Source organism: Sylvia atricapilla, chromosome 1, assembly GCF_009819655.1.
Source record: "Sylvia atricapilla isolate bSylAtr1 chromosome 1, bSylAtr1.pri, whole genome shotgun sequence".
In the NCBI taxonomy this organism is placed as follows: domain Eukaryota; kingdom Metazoa; phylum Chordata; class Aves; order Passeriformes; family Sylviidae; genus Sylvia; species Sylvia atricapilla.
Window position 1 is genome coordinate 46,812,883 of NC_089140.1, and position 26,250 is coordinate 46,839,132.

At 44.1% G+C, this 26,250-nt stretch overlaps 1 protein-coding gene across 1 annotated transcript in view; it reads right to left on the minus strand.

Annotated features, from left to right (window-relative positions):
- The window catches only part of TBX20 (T-box transcription factor 20), a 34,368-nt gene extending 10,425 nt beyond the window's left edge, over positions 1 to 23,943 (minus strand). Inside the window, exons 1-6 of the mRNA XM_066321815.1 lie at positions 23,733 to 23,943; positions 21,413 to 21,647; positions 19,936 to 20,100; positions 14,606 to 14,714; positions 9,007 to 9,165; positions 5,482 to 5,558 (exon numbers count right to left, since the gene is read on the minus strand). Coding sequence (XP_066177912.1) covers positions 5,482 to 5,558; positions 9,007 to 9,165; positions 14,606 to 14,714; positions 19,936 to 20,100; positions 21,413 to 21,647; positions 23,733 to 23,859 — 872 coding nt within the window. The 5' untranslated portion in view covers positions 23,860 to 23,943. The remainder of the gene's footprint in view (positions 1 to 5,481; positions 5,559 to 9,006; positions 9,166 to 14,605; positions 14,715 to 19,935; positions 20,101 to 21,412; positions 21,648 to 23,732) is intronic.
- Between the last annotated feature and the right edge of the window lie 2,307 nt (positions 23,944 to 26,250).

The following is a 26,250-nucleotide window of genomic DNA, read 5'->3' on the forward strand; positions in this document are numbered from 1 at the left end:
ACTGTTCAGATATCACTCAGCCTTTATGTTCCTGTGGCTTTTATTTGCTATTTTACATATGCACAAACATAAAGACATATTAATTTTCTACATATACTTGTTCTTACTGGTAGGTGAATGTTAGAGGCTGACCACAGGCACACAGTTCAGGTGGTGGATGGCCCATGGTATGGACCAAATCCTTGAGTAGAACAAAGTAGTTCTCTTCTACTGCTTTGATTAAAACTCTACTAATCAGGGACAAAACAAGGCCTACAGGCTACAGTGGGCTCATGTGACCTGGCCCAAAAGCTGATCCACAGCCCCCAAACACTTCCACATAAAGTCAAAAATCCTGGGCAGATGTTGGATGGATGCATTACTGCAAGAATATATACAAGAGAGAAGGGAAATAAGTCTTAAATTTTGAAAAATCTAGGGTTTGATGACTAGTTAAAAGAAAAAGTGCACCTCCACAATGATGTTTACTGTCACCCTCTCAGTAAACATCCAGCACTTGTAGATGGACTGTAGTATGCATGGATGTGACAAAGCCTAGCTGAAGCCATGGCATGGGAAAAATAATTAAATTTATGAAGAAATGGCATGAAGTTATCAATATACACATCCCACTTCTCATAAAAATGAGAAAACTATCTTACATAGCCAGCACCATGGAGCTCCACTTCATGTGGAGCAACCATTTATTTCTGACTGTAACCAAATGATGAGGAGTGAGTACAGAGAAGTCCTGTGAAATTGTAGGGAGAAATCCCTGGAAAACTTTCTCTGGGGTAGAAACCATAGATCTAATTTGACATCATCCCCACCTGTCACGCACACACTACATCTGCATGAGGTGAGTGGAAAGACCTAGAATAATATTTTTATACTATTTTACACAAGTAAGAAGATAGATAACAAAAAACCTAAGTAGAAAATGAGCCAGAGTATGAGTGCTTAAAAACTCGGGAACTAAAGAGAATTTAAGCGGCACAGGGGGCTTTCTGCTGGGTGAAAAGGAACAGTTGCCTGGCTAACAACGAGCAGAGTCAGATTAACCAGATTTGAAGGGAGTAATTCAGGTGTTTAAACATAGGCAGATAGTGCTTTCAAGATTTGCTCAGGCACCCAAGACACCTGCAGTGTTCTGGAAGGGATGATGCAGAAAATACAGACAGTTCACCCACCCATCTGGAGCAGCAGCTGAAGACTGGAGTAACCTCAGGAACATCTGGAATGGCACTAGATAGGAGGTGTTTAGATGCCAGAGTCCTTGGTATTTCTTCCTAAATTCAGGACTTTTCTTCTCTGAACCTAAACACCAGAGATGATATCTCATGGCTGGTTGCTGACATTCACAGACTGACTACTAGCTGAGAATAAAAGACCAGCTGACGGTTTGACTTGTTGGAGAGCAGTGACAAAGCCCTACCTAACCACGAATGTGGGGGCAGGCCATAGAGGATGTATACATATCTGGCTGTTGGTAGGGGTCTTTCAAGAGTCTGGGAAGTTCTTCTAGAACAGCAGTAGGGAATAGGAATGGGGAAGAAGGCAGCTCTGTGGGATGAGCAGGCAAGGGATGGGAGAGAGGACAGCTGCGCTCAGCCCATCACTGAGCACGTTGCTTTGACTGATCCTTCAGCAGGGAAGTGCCCCCATCCAGGCATTAGCATGAACTTTGCTTACGGCCTTGTAAGCCAGCATGATGTATTTCCACATCTCAGAGATGAAGCTCCTCAGGGGAAAATCTGGAATTTTATTACCATGCAAATCCAGTTGGGATGCTGCTCTCTAACTTCCCCATCCCCCCATCCTTCTCTTCTCTGCCTAAAATTTGCTTGGGTGTGCAACCATACTTTTCCATATTTCCTCTTGAAGTATCTCAGAAGCATTATTGGACTTGTGCAGATGGGTGTACTCCTTTTACTCTCTTTAATAATTAAAACTTGCCTATCGCATACTTGGCTCCTGCTTTTGAAATTACTACCTTTTCCACTGGAGTTTGTGAATAGTATGGTTACGCTGGTTTTGTTTAACGATTTATTTTTAACAGGCTCACTATTCACAAAAACTCAAAAGATAAATTCAGACTCAATATGAAAAAAAAAATCATCCACTGGTTTCTGCCTCTGCATCCTTTATGCCTCTGGCAGTTTTTTCTTCAGCAGAAATGCCTCATTACTTGATTTGGCATCCCATAGTCAACACCACAGTATGCTAAGTTCCACATTCTAGTAATTGCTGCTAAATGTTCAATTTTTTCATTTACAACCACTGTGGGAGCCTTTTTATAGTAGAAGAGATGTAAATACCATGTAAAAAGATCAAAAGGTGAGTCAGAAACTTATCTAAATCACAGTAGCCCCAGATAAAATCTGCCCCGTTGCTATAAATAGCTTACAAGTAATGTAAGGAAAGAGTTGATTGTGAAAGGAACGTTGCACCCTACAAAAAAAATCGGTATATACCAAACTCAAAGATTTTTTTTTTCAATAGTTAAAAGGCTTGCATATTGCTATGAGTGAAAGGAAGGCATTTGGTGGTATTTAGACAAGAATAAAAGAAAACACAGGGCATTTTGAAAGTTTTGCTGTTGCCTACCTCCTCTACTGCTGCGCAAATTTCACTATTCTTACATGTATTATTTCAACTCCAACACATACAATGCCAACAGATTTAATCCTAAAGGCATTTGCAGCTTGAATTTCTTACATAAGGATCGTAAATCTAGAATGGGAAGCCTGAAATCGTTAAAGTCACATATTTATAAAATCATATTCAATTAGGTTAAAAAAGTGCAATTTCTGTCATCATGTCATAAAAAGATGTGTTTTTCTCTCAGATCTACTATAAAGAAAAGCTCCCTATATTGTTACAGATAGAGGCTGTTTTCAATCAGTTACAAGAAGCAATCCAATTACTGGATGGTTTAGTGCAGTAACTGACTCCAGACTAATTTAATTTCTTTAGGTCTCTAAAGATCAATTGATCTGATTTGTTTCCCTCCCCAAAGGCTGTTTAGGAAAAAGCAGGCTTAAATACTTGGAAATGAAATACAAAGCTCTGTGTGCTTTCACACTACTTAGGTCATTTGGAAAAGCTGGAACTCAGGATAAATGAGTGCTGTCCTGGCCCCAACATCACGGGATGCTTTACGGGAGGCCATTAGGATCACCATGCCGTGCTGCAGATTACACGCGCACGTGCTGAGTGCACGCCTGCTGAGGGGGCAGCACAGGGATAGTATTTTCACAGCTTCTTGGGAACTGTTTAATTTTCAAGAGCTGTGCAAGTGTGTTTTGGCCTTCACAGTCTTTTCCCTGGAAAAGGAGTATTTTTCTCCTGCAGTGATCTTAAAGTTTCCAATTAGACTGAGCGAGAGTCTTGATGTACTATTCAAGACACACCTATTTGCAATTAATGTTGCAATGGACATCAAATAAGAAATTCTTCCCATTGTCATATCCCACTTGGCTATTTCTTTTGCTTTGTTTTGGATTTCTTCAAACAATTTGACTGGTGCTAAGACGAAACGTATAGAACCAGTGGGCTCTTAGAGAATGATGTCCTCAGCTGCTTGAGTATTAAAATGGCAGAACCAAACAAACCCCTTGATATTTCTGCACCGTTTGTAGAACCTAGGCAATTCTCAAACAATCTCTTACCAGCCCACTTGCACGTTACACTTTTATTATCTCACGACTTGATGTGTTGTGCAGCAGGTTTTGAATTTTTAAATATTACTGTAATAGTAATCAGGGCTAAGCTTTCTAATTTAAGTCAAAATCAGACCTGACCCAAACTTGGGCTCTGAAATCCAGAGTTTTAATGTAAGTTTACTACTTTTCACATTCTGTTTCTCGTATTTATTGTAGGCTTCATTTTCGTTTGCCTTATCTTTCATGGCAACATTTGTGCCTGGGCTTGGCTGCCTGTCTCAGGCTCTATTCTTACACTTATCAATAAACAAAAGTGCACTGCAGCTTATGCTCAGCATTTCTGACTCCATGCCATGTGCTGTTATAATAAGATGTCCTCTGGAAAAATTCCCTTCATATCCAGCACCATGATAGTCAGTTCATCTGCACAGAGGTAACTAAGTTTTTCTCCCAGCTTATCTGTTCAGACTCTTTCCGCCCTGCAGAGCTGTGTCGTTAGATGTCTCCTGTCTGCAAAACAAGGAAACCTCTTCTGACAGGTCCTTCCTTCCCTATTTATTGCATACTAACCTGAGCTTTGGATGTTGTTTACCTCAGTACCCTGTCAATAGAGAAGACCATGCTATTTTATTAAATTTGCCTCTTTTTGATTTTTGTTGTTTGTTTGCTTTCATTTTTAATGAAGGCTTTCACTTAAGAAACAATTTTCAACAACTTTGCAAGTGTGCACTGCAGCCTACAAGATTTCTTTCCCCAAGTTACTGTTCTTTTACCTATTTATTCAGCAGATCACTTATGACCCAGTCACTAGTAAGGTGTAAAGGATACCACTATCATCCATCCCTGGGCCTGCTTAGAGAGATGTACTTTTGAATTGCTGTCAAGACTTTCTCTAGCTCTGTGGCTATGACTTCATTGAGCAGTTTGTCCCCTGTATGCACCTGTGAAAAATTATTCACAGATACATCTGGATATCTCCACATAGGAGCCTAGAGGGTTTTGGCCTCTCCTAACTTTCTTTCATGATGACTGTGTGCTCATAGGAAAAATTAGATGTGCTACACACATCTCCATTGAGTTCTCTTCCAGCTTAAAGGACATAAGCAGCTTAATTTGCTTCATTTGCCAAGTTATTTGACACGATATCATAAAAATGTGATGTGCTGGAAAGCTACCAAGAGATTGAAGTTTATTTCCTAACTCAGCTGTTAATGCTTCTGTCTCTATAGCAGCAGTTGCTTGTAATGAGCTGTACACACACAATGCAGTTTCCAGATAAAGCTTTCCCCTGATGCAGCTTGTAATACAGCTTTGGTGAAACAAAAATGACATCTTTGTTGTCAGAGTGGGAGTTATGGGAGTCATCCTGATGGCAATAATTGCCAATTTGGTGTCTGGGACTGCTGAAGTGAATTTTGGGAGCTCTCTTCTCTCTTTTCCACTATGTTGAGCGTGGGGAACTGTAAAGATGTTTTTCACAGGACCACTGCCCTTGTTTCCCATTGACCCAATTCACAGCTCTCAACAGGATTAAATGGCATGATAAGAAAAAAGCTTTTCATTCCGAAGTTGTAAAACTGACCCTCTTCCTCCTTCAAGAAGCCCCCTGAGAAAGACTAATATATTGGCCCCAACTGGAACAGATGTCAAAACTCAAACCAGCTCTTTCTTCATAAAGTTTATAAGTATTTTTAAAGGATGTGGAGGAGTCTTACTATATGCAGCAAGATAACGTTAAAATGCACAGGTTCTCAGGAGTTGAAAGGATGCTTTTCCTACAAACTCTCTCTTCTCTTTATCTTATCTGCATGGAAAGTAAACAGAAAGTCCCCATTACCTCTCGATATCAGTGAGTCTGGAAGAGTCACGGAATCCTTTAGCAAAAGGGTTGCTGTCAATTTTCAGTTTGGTTATCTGGGAACACAGAAAAGAGCAACATGACACAAATACAGTGTTAGGGCACTGCAGCCTACAAAGTGTTAACCAATCCATCCCCCGTGACTTCACTGCTAATTTCATCTGCGTGCCCTGGGCGTGTGCACTGCTCCTAAGACACTGAAAAGCTGAGGGGGCAAACCAGGATGCACTGCAAATATGGCAGTGGAAAGACCAAAGGGCATGGCAGGCTCAGCCTTCCTGTTGTCTGGAGCAGGAGGAACCCACCCACAGACAGCACTGCAGCTTCCAAGTACTTTACCAGCATCAATCAGGTTGTCTTTTCCACAAGCAGCACAAATCTCCCTGTTAACAGCTGAGCCTGCTTTGTGGAGCTGAACATCAACCAGTACAAGCCCAAGCGACCTGAAGCCATGGCTTCACTTCACTTTGTATTTTACTGGGATGGAAATGTTCTCAGCCAGGCTTACCAGCCACCACACAGGGGCAGTTTAACTGGTTTTGTATGAAAAGACACTGAGGAAGGGAAGGAGGAATGTGGAGAGAACTCAGATTTAAAATGACAGAGCTTGTATTTAAGGAGTGACCCCACTGAAACCATCACAGTCTTGAAAAAACACAGATCGTGACCAAAAACTTTCCTCCCTTCTTCAAAGGTAGCTATAAACTTGCCCAGTCATTCAGTCAGCCTTTCCATTTTGATTGAGCAACCCACTGACCAGGAACCTCTCCTGCCCCAAAACATCTGCACCCCCCTTTGTGGTGAAACTTTTCAGGCATACAGTGGTGGCTTTCAATATGTTTTTTTGAGGACCAGGAAAAAAATGCACCATTGTTCTTGTGAAATTTTCTATCTGTCCAACCAATTTAGATTCGGTGAATAAAACCTGAGACATCATTGTAATATTTGGATTTTCCAGTCATACTTTTTCCAAGAGCTAAAAATAAAATTTTAAGTGGGAGTTAGAGCTTGATGAGAGAAAACACAGGACCTATCCTGCAGGGCAATGAATGCCACCAACTCTAGCTTAAGGCCATGAAAATCAACAGCTCCCAGCATTTCATATTAAGGGGCTTTGTCAGCCTGACTTCCCTCAAAAAAAAAAAAAAAAAAAAAAAAAAAAAGCCTGTATTGAAGAGGCTACAACCTCATTTTTAATAACTGGGCCTCAAGACTCAGGAAAAAAAAATGGGATGTTTTCCAAATCCTCAAACAATGAAACACTCTCATAAAAAAAATATATTGAAAAATGGGGTGGCTTCTCCCCCAAAATAAAAAATAATAAAGAGGACAAATACATATTTATGTAAAATACAAAAAAATAAAGAGGACAGCTGGAGCAAATTTTTAATTCTGAGAAAGAGGTCCTCTGAGGAAAACAAAGAGAGGAAGGGACATGCTGACAAAGGGAAATTCTGAGTTTTTAATTCACGGTCTGCCAGTGGTCAAACACTATGGACCTGCGTGCGGGTGGAGGGTTTGAGGCTGTCTCATTGCTCGGGTACAACTGGTGGGAACAACCCTGAAGCCCTGTCACAAGGACCTTGAAGCAGTTCAGAAAGTTAGCTGTAGGCTCATTCTACTTCCAAGACATCCATAAGCCTCCAGCTCATGGTGATGTTGCAGGGTGGCAAGTTAGTGCCTCACATCCAGGGAAGATTTTTATGGCAGCATATTGAAAATCACCTTGAAAAAAGACAAGCTCTAACTAGTTCCATTGACTGAGATCACCGACACACCAAGCCAACTGCACTACAGAACAATAAGGATGTCTATTCATCTCTCGAGCATATTTTCACCAATCAAACTTCCATCTTCCTGATATTAAAGTTTTGGTATGACATCACAGGAGAAACTTTTTGTATCCACCAAAGCCAGATGAGACTCACAATCATTTATGGCCATATTTTTCCTGAGAGACTGTCTCACAAACAATCAGAGAACATCTGCTAGAAAGCATTTTAAAATGAAATCTGACCTACAATTCAACTCTGTGGCAGTGGTTTGACTGTTTAAATAAATGCATGCCCTTTAAATCTTAAATTATGAGATAGTTTGTTGAAAGTGTAATGTATTTAGCTTTTATCTAATAACCTCCAGAAATGTAATCAATCCCTCCTTAAAACAGTTCTGAAAGAAATGGCAAAAATGAAAAAAGGCTCCATTTTCATTAGTCATAAATAAAATGACAACATCAACCTCTAGGGGTTCCGGAGATGTTCCATTGAGAAATTTTCCAGGACTCAATGTATGTGCTTTGGGAAGGTTACTTTAGAAACCTCTCTAGTGTAAATATCATCGGTAGACACAAAACCATCCTACAGAAATAAATTCTGGGTTTAGCTGATTTTGTGCCTGTTACTGTTTTGCTGGTTTCTAAAGAAAGTTACATGGATAAAATCTAACTGCCTGTCCAAACATTATTTTCTTGAGATTTCCAGGTGCTTTTTTACAGAATTCAGATACAAATCTAAGTCTAAATCAATATATTAAAGCCTTAAAGCAGGATGCGGGGTCTGTCATAGGGACTGACTTAATATCACTAGTATTATCTTCAGAGCTTCCTATGCATTTATGCATCCTATGCATTAGTTTAATTTTATTCATAGCACTTCAAAATTGCTTTTGCTTCATATTAGGAAATGCCTACTTCTTTAAATAATCCAGCAGGTACATTAACTCTGTGATGCTGCCTGGCCACATATTTGGACAGTGCCTGTATTTTTTCTTAACTTGAGGGAACTAAGGAACAAAATAGGTAGGTTTTTTTGAAGTACCATAGTCAGTAAGCCGTTAAAACATGCTCTGAATCACACTGAAGGCAACAACATATTTCCACTGACTTAAATATTAAAGCCCAATCCACCGTCAAGCAGAGCCTCTGTTCTCTGATTGTTTATAGACTTCCTAAAATTACTCATTAGCAATCCATTGTTATGATCTCCTCATTTTGTATATATTATTCACTGGCATGCAAATTGAAATTCAAACATCTGGATGTAATCTGGGCAGCCTCTGAAAAGCATATCTCTGAGTGACTTTCCTTACGTTCAAGTCTTATGGCTTAATTAGTCAACTTTTTAAGCCCATGAAATCATCATGTGCAAACCAGAATCTCTCTCAGCTCATAGCTTGTGGCAGGAAAGATCACTGCAAATAAGAAGAGTTCTTTAATGAGCTATAATTAGAAAATGACTAAACATTAATAGGCAAGCAGCTTTTTATAGACAGAGGGGAAGACAAAAGAAAGCCTCTTACTTGCCATTTTTACTCTCATGAATAATCCTCACTGCTCTTTGAAGTCTGTACTGCTACTGTATATTCAGGAAATAGTCGTGAATGTGAATAAGATTGGCATGGAGAGGTAGGTTTTGGCAGAAATTTTCCTAGTTTAGATTGGGCAGAAGGGAATTTTCAGCAGGATGGGATCCAGTTACATCTGTGGAAGTTAGCGACTCTACTCACCAGCTGATTCTGGTAGGCAGTAACAGCAGTAAAAACTGTCTCTGGAAAGATGAATGTTCTGAACTCTTCTGATTTCAGATTTAGCAAAGAAGCTGTGTGATCCTTCTTCTTAATGATGTGGACCCTCGGCTGGTACTTGTGCATGGAGTTCAAAATGATCTGCAAGGAAGAATGACAGAGCACTGTCCTGAGAGGAAGGCTGACAGGGCCCTCAAAGGCTATAAAACCATGGGGTAGGGGAGATCTAATTAACACTGCAGGGGAAGCATCTGAAATCTAACCAGCCAGGGGCTGGTTTTCAGAGCAAACTCTCCAGGTCCTTTGGGCAACTCCAGGAAATGAAGGTGGAAAAGCAGGCATCCCAGGAGTTAGTCTCCTCTCACTCCTACGCCACTGGTGAGCATGCATTTCTTGAGGCGTAAATACCTGTTCCTACAGGTGAGGTGTTTTACATACAGAATTAGTCACTGGCAGAGTGTGCCCTGTCTGGCAGGTGTGAATATGTGCCTCCTGAAAACCAATGGCCGAGAGCCCCTGCTTGCAAAAATGCTCAGGTGCAGAATGAAAATAGTCACAAATCCCTCAGAAAAAAAAAAGATGGAAAAAATTAGACCCATCCAAAAACCTACCAGCAGCAGCACAAACTGTCTGACCAAAAGTAAAACTCCACGTAGCCTTTCCCTGTGCCCAACCTTTAAAACAAACTCCTTCAGAGGCGCTCTTCACCGCAGACTACCAAAAATGCAAGCAAGGAGGGAAACCAGTACGGAACCCCCAAATGACTGGGTTTTGCTATTCTATCCTCATTAATAATTGTTTACGAGCTCCCAAAACAATTCTAAACCTAAGGTACCAACCAACCAATTTCAACGTTCAAGAGTCCCCCTTGCTTCAGTTACCACTGGCTGGAGGCCTGTTTGGCGGCCTCTAACCACAGTATTACAATATAAGAATTAAATACAGAGCTCAGCTCACACCAGCCCTTGTTTTGGATATAATCACAGTCACAAGACAAAATTGGCAATGGTGTGGGTGGTTCTATTTTGCAGGGGCCATAACGACATTACAGGCAGCTCTGTACATCTGGAATAGCTAATGTGCATTCCTCAGGAAGCGCTAACTTCAGCTGAAACATAGCAGGAGCAGTGCAGTATTTCATGCTAAGTCAATGAGAAAGGTTGTACGTTGCATTGGAGTGGGGAGCTTAGAGACAGGTTTATCATGGCTACAATTTCCATCACTGTTTTCCTTTGCTGTTCCTCTGGGGCCAAATATTGCCAAGACTCACACTGGGACTTCGGGGGGAGGCACACAGCAACAAGACATTACAATGACAGTGAACCATCATCTTGAAAGTGTTGCATGTTTGCTTGAACCAGCTCAGGTCCTTTTTCAAAGCACTTCACCATTTTGTATAGGAACACACACAACGGCCATGGACCTTGCCTTTAATATCCTTAGCACGTTTCCCTCTCTTTGAAAAGTTTTGTCTTGCCGTCCTAATTACTTAGAGTGCCCTAAGCAGATGGAAAAGGCGTTTTAAAGCAAGGTGTGTGGATGGTGGCAGGCTCACTGCGGGGTTGGCCCACAGACCTTGGCACTTTCCATTGCCTTTTATGGCCATAACATCCACATCAAGGCATTACATCTGAGCAGCAGTCAGGCAGAAGGAGGAAAATGTTGAGAGCAGCTCCCACACACACCCCTTCCTTTCACTCCCCTCTGAATACAAATTGTGATAAAAAGAACTACATTTCTCAAACAAGACCTTATAATCCCTTATGAATTTTTTTCACATAGTGCACATAGATAACCTCCCTTGCCATGGTACTCTACATTTCTCTTTCCCACCAGAGGCAAGTCTGGTCATTCACGTACTAAACAAGTGCTGAATGCAACTAGGAGGTCACAAAAGACCCATAAACAAGGTAAATGTCACCATTTCCTTCACATGAGAGTTTGTATGTGTAATTCTCCACCCAAACCCCCACACAATCTGCTGATGACACACAAAGAGACTCCTTAATGTCCATGCAACCTCTTGTGTTAGGACCATAAAAAATAGCTCAAAGGAGTTAGATTCACAGGGTGTTCCTCACAGAGTAGCCTCCAAGTGCGGCCTCAAAATCCAAGCAGTCCCCTCCTGTATGGTGTAGCTATCAGAAAATCCATATATTCATGGCAGCCCCCCTGCAGACACTTGCTGGCAGCCACAGGTTCCCAACCATCCCGTCCACCACTGTGCTGACAGCCTGAGTCAGGGGAGATGACGAGGATACATCCTTATAGGATCCTGACTGCTGTAAGGTCAGGCAGGTTTGTAGGCATCTGGCTCCCACTGGCTACAAACCAGTCATCAGAGACAATCTGGATGCCAGTTGAAAAATTCCAAGATGGTTTTGAATTCAGAAACTTTACTGTGAATGCCACTTCCATATCCACCAAATTATAGCATTACCATGTTAAGTTTTCTTTCTGGAAGCACAAAGGTTCCTAACTTCTGCCTCATTGACTAAAAAAACTTGGGCATAACTCCTTGTGGCTATTCCACACCCCCTGCTTTCACAGTTATTTATTAAACATGTTCACAACTTTGAGGGTTTTTCCGCATAGATTCCTGTATTTGAGTAAATGCCAAAAAAATTACAATAATGTATACACTCATGGCTCACCTAGCTATAATCCAGAAATGATGGCACTCCAATGAAGGGCAATGAAAAGTCCTAAAGAAAGCACTCAGTGTGAAAAACATCACTAAAAATCTGGGAGGAAAATGTCACATTCATAAATATTTCACGGTCAGAAAAATGGCAATTAGTTGCTTGGCTGTAAAATTCTAGAGACAGGAGCCATTTCCTTCCTCTAGTAAGGACATCTTAAAGTGTTTCCATGGAACAAGCTGTATGCCATGCACACAGATATAAGACTTCTGCCTGAGGCTTGGGGAGAATATGTGCATAACTCTGGGGTTACACATGCTGCTGAAGGTACATGATCAGAAATGTTTGCCAACTCCAAAAACCTTGGATTAAGAGAAAACAAACATATGCTAGGACAAACAAATGCTCTCTTCTCTACAGATTTCTTTTCAGGAAGTGAACCACCCTGCAAACAAACCACAATTGCCTTAACACCCAAAACTGTCTTCTGGATGGTGAAGAAAGCAAGCAACTAGAACAAACTGGAGTCAGGTTGGATCCATTTTCCCTACCTGTTACTAATATTTAAAGGTGTCTTTTGGGTCCTCCAAACTTCCTCAGGAACCAACATGCCTTATAAAACATAATTAAAAAGTGAAGACTGGCTATTTCAACCTGAAAGGAACGATTTCAGGAGATGTTTCAATTCTCCACTTGTCTTCATAGACAGGAGTTTGGAAATGCCATGGACCATACCAGAGTAAGCCCTCCATAAAGGCTCCAGAGCACTGATTTCTTCCTTAATTCTACTGATCATCCAATTGCATTGCTTTGGTAAGGCAGCACGTAAAACCTGTCATCCTAATTTGGGACATAAACCCCCACAAAATATTAAAAAGAGAGTCCTCTGTGAAGAGGTAACACCTGTCACTCAAATCTCAACACTGGATCAAGCCTTCAGGGCTTATCCTTAACTGAACACACAAAACTTTCCATTCTCGTTGGATGTCCAGAACCTTTGTGCAAAGAATGGGATCAATCTCTGCTTCTCCGGAAATTAATGGGAAGGCTGCATCTCAAACACTACGGATCATTTTCTCCTGCTGCCTGTATTCGAGACGATTACATCTTCTTGCTCTGCCACATGTCTCTGTTCCCGACAGCTCCTCAGACCTACTTCTTCTTCCTACTCCTCTGGGCTTCTGGGAACTGCAGCTCTCCTAACTAGCTTGCAATATACTGCTGCAAGCCCTTTATTAGAGGCACACATGGCCCCTGTTATGATGAAAAATGCTTCTTTTTAAGTGCTCACGTATACTGCTCTATCATCACTCGGTGATAGAGCCCACAAATCTTCAGCATTGCCCTTCTACAGATTATGAAATAAAAGAGAGGAAAAAAGCAAAACCATTCTCCACTAGTCCTGAAGGGAACAACAGTGGGAACTGGGTTCAAGAACAATATACCCACAGATGGATCTCTGCAAAAGAACAACACAGAGGCATCTATCTGGGCTTTCTTTTGTTTATTTGTTTGGCGTTTTAATCTATTCTTGATGCTGTTATTTCCAGGATGTATTTTAAATGATCATGGCTGTGGTTCAATTCTCAGTTCTTGAAATGAGTGAAAATTCTCTTTTGGATGAGAAACAATTGCAAAGAACACAGCTGAGACAAATGGCCACTGTCTCCCACAGTCCAGGCAATAAATACCACGCTAGGGAAGGGATTTCTGATATATTGTATTCTGCAATTATTCAGCTGAAAGAATTATTTACCCCTACACACACTTTAGAATTCAAAATCATTCCTCTCTTCCCAAGACCTCATTTACTAGCACTGCCTTTATGCTCGTTCTTCTGAACTGACCTGCCCTGTTGTCAGCCAACAATTCTTTCAAATCCATCCCCTTGCTCCTTCTGCCTTCCCTGAGAGAATCACCAAGCCCAGAGGCAACAATTTTAGCTCTTGTTTTGCAATTTGGAAGCACTTACCTAGTCGTTCCTGCACTTTACAGGCACTTTTAAGGAGGGGACTGGACAGAGGATACCTATTCTAACCACCTACCACCAGCCAGTCAAGATAACTGAAGGAGTTGTCCCCACTGATGGGAGCACAGCAGGAACCCTTGGCAAGCAGCTCTGAATCCTGTTTACCATCTTCCAGCCTCAAGACTTGTGACAACAAACTGGCACAAATCAGAGCTGGGACCTGCCTCCTTTAGAGGCTCAAGCCCACCCTGTGACACACCTTGACTTGGAGTTAGCCTACAGTTATTTCAAGGGCAATTGAGGCACACGTGTGTTTTAGAATTCTGTAGACCCTGCTTCGGTGTCAGGTCAGTATTTTCTTCTGGCTCTGAGCCCATGCTGCGATGAGTCTGGAAGTAAAATAGCCCTTATTGACAGATCCAACCCTAACTGGTGGCCTGAAGAGACCTGTTGGGAACCTCCAAGCACATGTATAAAAGCACGTAGGTTTTCTGGCCATGGCACGTGGCAGAGCAGACTGCCAGGTCACAGCAAAATGCAAGCAGAAGCACAACAAAAGGCTTATCTGCCTTCCTTCTGTTCCTTGCTCTGATGCTCTCACCTCCACCCTGAACTTGCCCCTGATGGATATTTTGCCTCTAATGGAAGTGGGAGCATGATTTGAACCATTGATCCAGGCTCTACCTTATGGAATATTACAGAAAATCCTGACTTTGAAAGTTGCCTTATTCCTCAACATCAAAGGAACACAAAAGGACCCTTAAACATGTCAAACCAAACACATTCAAGCTTCATGCAACATCTTCCACCACTGTGGTATGAAGGGCTTGAAGGGCTGGTCAAAAGAGGTGTAACATGAGAGCCATGCCAGCCTTTCCCCATGGCAGTCTCTCTTGCATTTAGCTCTGTAGCACAAGCAAGCAATTCCTCGGTGATTTGTTTTCCCTTTCCCATCCGTAGAGCTACTCACATGGCCATGCTGATCCAGCTCGTTGTTGGTGAGTTTGACTTTTTCGAAGGACACCATCTGCTTCAGCAGTTGCTCTCCTGTGAACGGGGAGTCAGGGTGCACATACAACCTAAAAAAAAACACAGGGAAACCGCCTGCTCAAAATAAAATCTCACCTCTGTGTTTGTGTGTGGGCACCACCTCTGTATGAAATTAAAATGCACATATCATTTTGCCTTTGGGATATGCAGTGGTTTCATGGGCATGGACTTCCTGAGAGCTTAAGGTAATACAAATCTGCTGCTAGAACATGATACCATGTCCCCCAAATTAATGAATTCCCGAAATAAAGCTATTCATGAAGGACAGTAAAGTGGATGACTTATTTAATTCACTGGAACATAACTGAGAATCCTGGGTCTGAGTGCTAGACTGCTCCTTAACTATACCTATTATTTTATCCCACTATCTAAAATGGAGACATTAACATTCCCTGTTGTGTCTTTTCCCAAATGAAAAATTGATCATGTCTTTCCCCACAGCTGTACTAACAAGCACTTAAAATAACAATGACTACAACTCCAAGAGAAAAAACATGGTGTCATTACAGAGATAATGGGGGAATGCAGATAAAAATGCATTTTTCTTTATATGTAACATTAAGCCGTGATAATGATTTTAACCTGCACTTGATCACACATTCGCTGTGGTGACGTCTGTTTATAAGAGGTTGAAGGCTGCAGTCCAGCACAGTGGTCTGCCATGAAAAATTAGTTGCAGCTCTGCTATTAACAATCCTACACTTGGGAAATTAAGCAGAAGAAAAGGAAGCAAGAACACATGCAGATACAATATATTATGACTACACTAATTACAAATGCCATGCTATTTAAGAGCAATGATTTTATTGGAATAATGTATTGCTGACAATTATTAACTCAACTGTTCTTTTGTGATGGCAAATTGACTAGACTTTCAGCTAGCGCCAACCAGCCCTGTTTTGCTGCTGCCTCTACTGGTTATCACTCACTGAGGGCCTGACTCTCATTTTGGGTGATGTCTTTGGCCACACAAATGACTTTCTTCCATTAGGTGGGTGAGGCAGCACTGAGCTGCCAGGTTAGGAAGATAAATATTTGTCCTTGTTGTTGAGCTACGATTTTAGAATGGAAAAACCACTAAACGGTGGGGTGTAACTCTCCAGTAGAGCACACTGATCCTAATCAATGCCCATACTAAAGACACGGGGGAGAACAGCCCTGTTGCTCAAAGAGGAAGGAGATTTGATCCTGTATTCTGTTTCTGCCAGCACAATCCCCAGGACACAGTGAAACTGAAGTTTTACCAGCACAGCTCGCCTCAGATGTGCAGGATGTTTTCCTTACATTGATCCAAAGCACAGCTTGGCTGCTCTAGCTATGTCCATGGGAGAGATGATGCTGAGCCAGGATTCCTGTCACAATAAAATATTCCTAGCATGCAGGCGTCCTCACTGCTATCGGCTCTGCGGATTGCACTGCAAAGCTCATAAAAAATGATGATATATCTGAAACCCCAAGACCTGGAATCATGTTATGTCCAAAGAATCTTAGCCCTCATGAAAACTAACTTTGCCTTCCTCTAAAGAACTGTGAAAATTTCAATATTCAGAGCAGTGAACTGTGGAAGGCAAAACAAAGAGTCCCAAACATGCCTTGCAACTTTTAACTTCTCGGCCAGGCTCGGGGGTTGGTTTTTGGTTTTTGTTTGTCGGGTGGTTTTTTGTTTGGTTTTTTTTTGAGCCAGACTCCTAACTATGAGTGTCTGGATAGCTAATAATGTTTACCGTGATCACAGTATCAGACTCAGCAAAGTTTGGCTAATTGGGACCAAGAAGCCAAAGTATTTCAAATATGTGCGGGGAATGATTAAGGACCTCCCTGTGATGAAAAGCTGAGCACAACTGTTTTATACCATTGATGGTTAATGCTTGGCACTGCTTTAAAACTACCAAGTGCCTGTAAGCAGAGTGCTAAGAGGAAAGTCACTGAAGGATGGGCATCAGAATGTCAGCTACTGAAAAGCAGTAATAGATCTTACTTTTCTTTACCCGTTTGCTACACCCCAACAATCCCACTGCAACACAGAGTTCCACCTGGTGATCTACACCTATTTCCCACACTTCTCCCACAGCCCAAGCTGGCACATCTCAGGGAAGAGGGCTGAACACTTGACAGAGCCATTTCTGAAGCAGAAGTGGTTGGCAAGACCACGAGTGCGCACAAACGGGTCAGCGAGATAAATGTGCACGTTACAGCACAGCACGCGAAGCTCTCCCAGAAGTTTGCCTGGGATGTGCTGCCTAAGGCCAGCCAGATGTGAGGGCTCCTCAAACGATTTAGGAGCCATATTTGGGTGTGAATTTGCTCTGCAGTATATAATGTTTCAAGATATATGCAAGGTTTGGGTACTGCTTCCTTTTTGTGTATTTTGGAATGCAACACTGCACTCTCTCTATTTAGATTAACAGATGGTCTGGTCCCACAAGCCCTCTGCATGCTACTACTATTTACCATAATGTCTCAAATAGTTTTCAAAATATAATACCTTTTAAAGGTTTCCTGCCTAGAGTTCTCTGTAAGTTTGTTACATGAATTACATTCATGTAATAATTCATTACACGAATTATTGTAGACAAATACAGTTTTAAAAAAAATACAGTGACAATTTTTTTTGGGTGAAAGAAATGAGGCAAAAAAGGAAGAATATCAAATAAAGGTACATGCTGAAACTTACTGAACTGATGTCTCACACAGTCTTAACAATGTGGAAGACAAACACAAAACATCACATAGGAACTCTATCCCCAGATACCACTTTAGAAGATTTACAAAATACTTTCTGAAAAGTATTTTTATTTAAATGATCGTTGCAACATAAACTCGTTCATTGCAACATAAGCTTGTCTTCAACATTGACAGCAGGAAGACAAGGATAAAACTGGTTTTAATAGAAAGTTCCCTGAAGGGCTAATCTTTCAAACAGAATCACAGAATACTTATTAATTTGAAAAAAACCAAAAACCCAAAAAAACCCCTGCAAAACTGTCATAATGTTGAAAGTTACTTTTATAATGGAAAGAGTGAAGCCATCAAACTGGTTGAATCCTGCGAAGTCTTACACCCAGGCACAATGCAACTCGTGATTTATTCCCCTGATGTCCCTGTGCCTGGGCAGATGCAGGCAGTGATGTCTGTGGGGAGTAAGTACCTTGTTACCAGTGCCCACAGACACCTCTCACTCACTCTCCTCAAACAGGGAGACCTAAAACCTTGTGTTTGGAGGACAAGAAATCATAACTTCATTAAGGGTTTCTGTTACTGAAGCAGGACCAAACTTGTTTCAAGATGGGAGGAGAAGTGCTTTTAATCTGTTCAAGCAAGACCGAGGCCTCCCACCCAAAAAGATAACACTCTAGAAGAAGCACTGATAATGCAAACACTGGCACACTCAACGTCTTGAAATCCTTTCCCTCACCAAAAAGAAGTAAGAGAAGAACAAAGTGCATAAATGTTTATGTAAGTACTGTCCAAAAAAAGAAAAAGCTATCTCTGCCTGTGCTCTGATCAAGTCTTTTTAACTAGGAATCCTGAAAATGAAGCAGGAAAGCTGTACATTCACACATGGGGGCAAAGCATCCTGAAAATGGAACTGCACAGATACACATTTGCACAAAGGGGCACTGCTGAGGACTCCCAAAAGTTACCACAGTGCAATAAAAATAACTATTAAACTTCAAGAAGGTTTTATCCAATGCTCAGTAGGGCGATTGCTAATTATTCCAGTCTCTTGTCTTATGTTCTAGTATTTCCTTGTTGAGCAAGTCTATGCCAGAGAGTGTGAATTAAAAATCTATTTAAAGGTATCCCAAAAGGGATGTGAACAGAAAAATAAGAAGGGGAAAACCCTGCCTTAAAACTATTTCTGTTCTTCTGTTATTTCTTCTTTTGATGCTGACTTCTTTGGACCAGGATCTGTGTTTTTTTCTTTGGGTTTTGATCAGTGCCCATTACAATACGTCAAATGAAGCCCTCAGACTTTAACCACATTGCAAGAAGGAGTTTTTGGCCATGAAAACAAAGCAGACATAACTCCTAGGTTGCTGTCTTTAATCACAGCTTCTCTGCTTGCGATTTTTGTTTGTTTACTTCCCTGAACAGCCTTTCAGAGATCACCAGTCACCAAGATTTCAGTTCAAGCATTTATATAAGGAAATCGCGCAGAATTTGGTGCCTATACTCACTCACCAAAAAAATTTGCTTCCATTCCTTGTGTTTCACTTATAATTTCTGCCTCTGTAATAAGCAAGTTCTTAACCCCGGGCTAAGCCACCTGGAGCAGATCTGCGTTCCTACGCGGAGCCCTCCGCAAGAAGTTTCTTTGAAGCCGGAGAGGCATCCGTGTTATTCCCGTATCTCCGGCTCTGACTCAGCAAAGCCTCTCGACATGTGCTGCAGTCTTACTGGGCTTGGGGACTGAAGTAGGTACAGAAGTGCTGGGCTGAACACAATGAAGTGTGGGTCTCCCCTGAAGTGCCCTCCCACCGCACAGCCCAGCGCTGCAGCCTCAGCTGCCTCAGTGCTTAAAGGAATCTGTCATTAATTACATTAATGGAACGACTTTAGAAATTAGATTTCTGAAACATTTGTTTTTGTAGAGAAAAAGGAACCTATTTTAGAGAACTTATTTTACAGGGTTGGGGTTTTTTTCCTAATCTCTCAGAATATATCATGATTTCTTGACGAAAAGAAAAGCTGTGCCGAGGAACTGATCTGTACTTTGCCTACTGGCTTAGAGATGATAAAAATCAAGAATAAAATCATAGGTTAGCAAATGCTGGATATGTTACAGAAATAATATAATTGCAAGCATAAACAGCAATGAGCTGCAATTTATTTCTACTTTGGCTTGGCTGGTGGTGCCTGGATTTGCTTTAAATTATGAGGTCAAATATTGGGGCGGCAAATCCAAGAGACAAATCAATTTAATTGGTTTTTTTAAGTTTTCTTATCTGAATCATGACAAACTTAACTTTAAAAAATTAAGAAACAGACAACATGTAAAAAAGAACTCTTAACCAAATTCCGCATGTTATGGAATATTCAGTATAAATCAAACCTCAGGCACAGATTTGAGGCCAGATTCTGCAACAAAAAAATTTTAATCAGAGTTTTGTAACCAACTTTGCTGAACCCGGACTCAAAATCCCAGAGCGCTGTTTGCAAACAGAATGGAAAGATTGATACAATAAATTTCTTGAAGGAAAGAAAAAAGTAAAGAGAAGTAAAAGACCAACAATGAAATCTACAAACCTTGCAGGGAGAGGAGGGTCAGCTTTTCCAGCCACTAACCAGGAAGACCTGTGGTAGGCATATCTATATCTTTTATTGTCCACAGGAACTATATCCATTAACACAATATACTTGGCCTCAGGATCCACTCCCGAGAAGGAAACCCTGATCGTTGGAAACATTCTCCTGAAAAAAAAAGATAAATCAGAAAATAAATATTTGGGCAGAGAACAGATGTAAGACAGCATCCGAAAAGCCGCTAAATGTGACAACTATATTTAAATCCCCTGAAAAAACTTAAAGCATCTATTGATTTTGCTTCCACATGATGGGAGTTAAATCTTGTCTCTCTGAAAAGGAGACAAAAATCAGCTTGAAATCGAAATGATATTTGAGAGGCAAAAATAAATATATGGTAAAAGTGAAAAAGTAAAAGAGAAATATACTGTTTGCCTGCTAGTTAAGAGTACACAATGATTTCAGCAAATAGTTGTAGCTAAGGTACATAGATATTTAGATACTTGGACTTTCAATTATTTAATTTTTTTACAGGATCTATACTACTCTAAGGGAAAAAATCCAGAAATTATTTCCCTTGTTATTCTCACATATTTTAGAGGAGTGTTTTCTTAAGCCTGCTCACAATATTTTTGAGCAGAATTTTCAAAACTTAAACACTTCTTTTCTGTATTTTTTTTTTTACAAAACAGAATTTTAAAATGTGTAAGGTTATCCTGTAGACCAGAAATAAATAAATTTTGACAGCTGAAAATGCTTGACTACAAATTGCATGTATTATATCTATTTAAAAAAAAAAAAAAACAAAAAACATATACACATAGAGCTCATCAGTTAGAAAAAAAAAAAACCTGCAGGCAGCTACATTAATAAAAAGTAACTTGGGGGATTAAAAAACTCGAAAAGGCATTTGGCTCTTCTGGACTGCGTTTGACTGACCCAAACCCCACAATTTTTACTGAAGAAACGACGTAGTTCGAGGCAAGAAGAAAGCCTGGAATTCTTTTGCGCATTTTTGCAACCGAGAGAAAAGAACGAACCAAACCAAGCTCTGACAGAGTCACTCCCCCAACGACCCCGCGTTTCCCTCGGTCTGTACCAACCCAGCGCTTCAAAATAATCGCGGGATTTTAGTCACAAAATTGATTATTAAGGAAACAATTCTTCCCTGCCGCCAGGACGTCCTGGGTGGATTCCACCGCACCGCACCTCGCCGCCGGCCCCGGCCGCTTCTCCCTCTGCCCCAGTGGGGCTCCGCACAGCGCCGGGCTGGGCCCGCCGAGGGGCTGCGGGAAATAGGGGGCTTCACCCTCCTCCTCCTCCCCTGAACCCAGCCGTGCTGCTCTCCCGAGACAAAAAAAAGAAAACAACCCAAAATCTGCGGGGTTTCGGTAAGTCTGCCTTCCCCCCCCCCCCGCCCCGTCCAAAGCCGCTTTTCGGAAGATGCCCAGAGGGAAACTCCGCGGCTGCCCAGCCTTACCTCCCGGATTTGGTGATGATCATCTCGGTACCCAGTTCGTGAAACTTGTCCCAGAGCTCTTTGGTCTCCAGGCTGCAGGAGATTTTGGCCATCTCCTCGCTAGGGATGATGGGGGTGGTGGGTATGAGCGGCTCGGTGCACAGGGAAGAAGGGCTGCTGCTAAAATCCCCATGAGGGTCCAGGCTGGATAAATCACTCAAAGGCTGGGCGCAGGAGGATTTCTCAACGAATTGTTCTGCAGGGTTTGAGGGAAAAGTGAGAGAGAGAGAAAGAGAGACAGAAAGTGGGGATTCAGCCAGGACAACGCGACCACTGAGGCAAGCCATTTAAAAAATATATATGTATATATAAGAAGGCATATATCGTTCAACTGCCCCAGCACACCCGCAAACCCGGCCGATTCTTTAGGCGTCCGCTCATCATCTGAGGGCAGTGGGGGTGATTTTCGGAGATGAGCCCCGGGAAGAGCCCGGAGCGGCGCCGCTCCCCAGAGGCGCCCCGGGAGAGACGCCCGGGGGCCGGCGGCAGCAGCACGGCCCCGGCCCCGCCGCCGCCCGGCTGTGATCCGCTCCGCGGGGCAGAGCCAGCCCTGCGCGCTGCGGCCCCGCTAACCGAGGGGTTCCGCGGAAAGGTCACTAATTCTCATTAAAACGGGAGCGTTGGGCGCCGAGGGGCTGCTGAGGGCCGGGGTCACGCTGGGGGAGCACGGGCGGCTGCTGCTGGATTGCGCCGCTGGCAGAGAACGCAATGCAGAAGGAGCCGGAGCGCGGCCGCGCAGGCTCCGCGCTTCCTTCGCGGGGAAGCGAACCCCAAACACTAATTAAACAACGGGCACGGGCTCACCCTCCCGGAAAGCTGGGTCTGCCTTTCTCCCAGGCGGTTTGCTGACACTGAACCCGCTCCTTTGGAGAAACAGGCTCCGGGGGAGCGGCGTGCGGCCGCGCAATCTACGCGGGTGCAGTAGCTGCTGCGACGCCGGCCGCCCGCCGCGCCTGGCTCCCGCTGCCGCCCAGCCCGGGAGGCTTCGGGCGCCTCAGCAGCTCCGCTGGGAGCTTCCGCCGCAGGCGAGGCCAGGAGGGAGCCGGGCTGCGAAGGCTCTGCCCGGCCCCGAGATGCGACACCGGGATGCGGTGATGGACCCGGCGCCAAAAAACGGGAGGAACACGAACGCGCCCTGCCCCTCCGGGAAAAGGTTTAGCCTAAAGCTCCAGTTAATAAAAGGCGAGTCCTAGACAGTCGTTTCCTTTCGATTTTTTAGTTGAACGACATGAGGGAAGGGGTTAAAAATTTTGAAAAGTTAAAACAAATAAGCGTTTTCATGAAAAAAAAAAAAAAAAAAAAAAAAAAAAGAGAGAGAGAAAAACCAAAATACCCTCAAACCAACTCCACTAACACTAAGTTTAACACAAACCCATATAAATACGCCGACCGGGAATGCTGCAACATTCCCGGCCTACATTAGCGCCCAGACCTAAAACTGAAGTTCACAATGAATCCCTAGACTATGTGAAATCTTTTGAGACGGCTGATTAGGTGCAGCAGACACTGAGGAGCTGCCTTTTCTAAATTCTTTTAAGATTGAGTGTAATCCTGTTCATTGGCGCCCTGAAAGCTTAACACATATTTTGTAGTTTTCTGCGAACTCCTGGATACACGCAAGGATGACAAACCGCAGAAACTTGAAAGAGGGGAGGAGGGGAAGATGTTAATGTTTTTAAAAGCTTTTAGGATTCTGAATAGAGGCAACCGAATAGAAGCGAAATCGCTTACCCGAAAATCGCAAGCGCTCATAAAAAAACTCCTCTCGGTCTATGCAGAGCAAAACAGCCTATATGAGCCTACATCGAGGAACTGCGGAGTTGAAGGGATTTTCAGCGCTACGCGCAAGTTTTACTAGCCCTTGTAAGCCTAGGCACGGCAGCGGAGAGCCTCTAATTTGACTTCAGAATCAGGGTGAATTTGCAGTAAGTTTTTAAGAGATTAATTTCATGTCAGCGAAGAGAAACTGAACTACCTTAGAGTGTGGGATAATCTACAAATGGCGAAACTGGATGAATAAGAGGCATAACTGAAAGTGGAGGAATTTAGGAAACTCTTTATGCTATAAACAGCCTTGCCTAAAAACGACCGTGGGTGATGAAGGCACTCAACCTTCAAGCTGAGGTGATGCTGCTTTCCAATCTGCAGGAGAAACCTTCGGGCAGGGGGACGCGACGCTGCCGGAGCGCTGAGAAGGGCGAGCCAGGGCGGACAGGGACAGAGGGACGGACGAGAGCTCCGCACCCCGCGGACACCGGCGGTCAACCCCGTCCCCACTCACCCAGAGGCTTGATGGTGCTCTCGGGGGACTCCTTGTCCTTGGAGCTGCCGCTCGACATGAGGGCGGCGATGGAGAAGGCGTTGGCCCGGGAGGAGAGCTGCGGCTTGGGGGGCGGCGTGTACTCCATGGCCACAGCGCGGGGACGCGGCTCGGAGCGGCGCTGCCCGGACGGGGCGGGCGGGAGGACCGGCCGGGGCTGGCGGAGCCGGGATACCGGGAGCGCTCTGCTCCCGGCGCCGCGCGCTCCCCCGCCTTAACGCGGGGCCGCGGAGATCCTATCGGCCGGCGGCCAATCGGCGCCGGGACACGTCAAGGGCCCCGGCCCGGCCCGGCCCGGCCGCGGGGGAGGGGGCGGAGGCGGGCAGCAGCAGCAGGAGGAGGGACGGACGGAGGGAGGGGAGGGGAGGTGAAGCGACGGCTCTGCCCGCCTGAAGGGTGGGGAGGGGGCGGCCGGCCCTCGGGACGGCTCCCTGCAGCCGCTCCCCTTTCGGGGACCCCAGCCTTGCTCCCCGCCGGGGCCCCGGCTGCGGTTCGGGGAGCCCCGGGGGCGGGAAGCGGGGGCAGGCCGTGTGGCCGGGGATGCTCCCGAGAAGGTCCCTAGGCTATTCGCTTTGCCGAGGCAAGAAACGGCGGAGAGGCGCTTGAAAGGATGAAATGTAATTGTGGATTTTGCTGGTGCGTGTGTGTGAGTGTCAATTTTCTCTTTTACATTCGACTATTAAAAGACCACAGCTTTCAAAGCAGCCGTTTTTGTCGTTGTCTGCTTTCTGTTGGGACAGAATGTTCCTTATAAGGCTGATCGTGCCCTTGGTTTTCCTGCGCTGCCTCCCAGATATTGTCATCTCGGTGAGATGTACTCGCCCGCACCGACCCCAGGTGAGATCCTTGCAGCATTCCCTTCTCAGCCAAACCAGTCCGTGGGCCGCTGATCGCACAGTTTTCTTCAAGTCTGTTTCATCGGCTGCGCCGAAATAGATGGTATTGATCAAGCACGTAAGACAGACAAAGTCGGGACGGGCTGATGGTACCAACGAGTAGTTTATTCCAAGGCGGTGATTTAAGTAAGTTGCCCACCAGTACTCTTTCACACATACAATGAAAACATACTGAGATGAATAAATGAAATAAAGAGCAGCGGCGCTTTTAATTAAATTCCCTTAAATAAAAATATCGCTGAAAATATTTACTATCTAGAACGACTCTCAAGAAGACGTGCAACTTTGTCACTGAAGTTCTACCTTTTAAACCTAGAACAGAATTCCAGGACTCTTGTTATGCAGATTCGTGCCAAGAGCCATACATACTCACTGTCGCTCCCGTTTCTACTACACTTTATTAATTATTATGGAAAAAAGAATTATTTGGGTCACCCTTTCCCAGCCTGTGGGGTGAGGAAGACGAAACAGTGCTTTATCGCTTTGAGATCAGCGAGAGCCAACTGCAGCTTGCCCTTTAGTTAACTGAATTTCCTAATAGAATGAATATTATCGCAAACGGGACGCGCATATTTAGAAGTGTCTAAAGCGTCTGGCAGAGGACTTCGGCATGGCCCACAGCGGTCTGGGGGCCCGGTCTCGTCTCAGGCATTAGCCGCAGGAGAGGGGCGAAAAGGGAGAGATCGCCCAGCCAGCCCCGCGGCCGGCGAGCCGGGAGGGTCAGCTCACCAAGCATCGCTTCTTGCTTCACACAGGAAAATAGAGACGAGGGGTTCTGCCGACATCGATCTTGAAAAAAAACAAACAAAAGCCCACCCCCAACATTTTACCACTTTATCCCGAGGGACATCCTGCCAACTACGGGTCCGGTTTTCCTGCGCCACAGCCCCGCTCCTGGGACTGCTCCCGGCGTGCGAGGGGCGGCGGGACGGGGGTCCTGAGCTCCGGCCCTGCGCTCCCTTAGCCCTACCTGGAAAGCAAAAGGCCCTACCTGGCCTGCCTGAAAAGAAAGACACAGAGGGTACAAACAGCCGGGGAAGTTATCCTCTTCACCTTTCCTCTGGTGGTAACAAGGATGCCTAAGTCTCCTTTGGTTTCCTACCTACTGTATGCGCCGCGCAAGTGAGGAGAATTAAACTCACGGGTTCCAGTCAAAGTAGCAGCGCAGATCCTACATGAACAAACAAACAAACAAAATACAAACAAAAAAACCCCAAACTAACAAAAAACTCAACCAACCCAAAACCCTCCAAAATAACCTCTCTTTTTCCCTTGCTTATTTCCGTCTCCTGGCAGTGAGGTCGTAACATACCTGTCCCTAGCAGGGGCTGCCCCCGGTCCATCGGGGATGAGGGGAGAGGGGCGGTGAGTGGCTGTGGATATTTCTGTATGTCCGTCTGGGAAACACCGGTTCAGCCCCGGCACTCGAGGCAGCTCCGGACCGATTTCTGCTCTCCCTCGCCGCGGGATTTCCAGTCCCACGGGGCGAGCGGTCACTGCCTTGGCCCGGGGGAGGCGGACCCGGCGGGGGAAGCGCTGCTCGGTGAGCGGGGCACGGCGCAGCCGGGCGCGGAGGGGAGCGG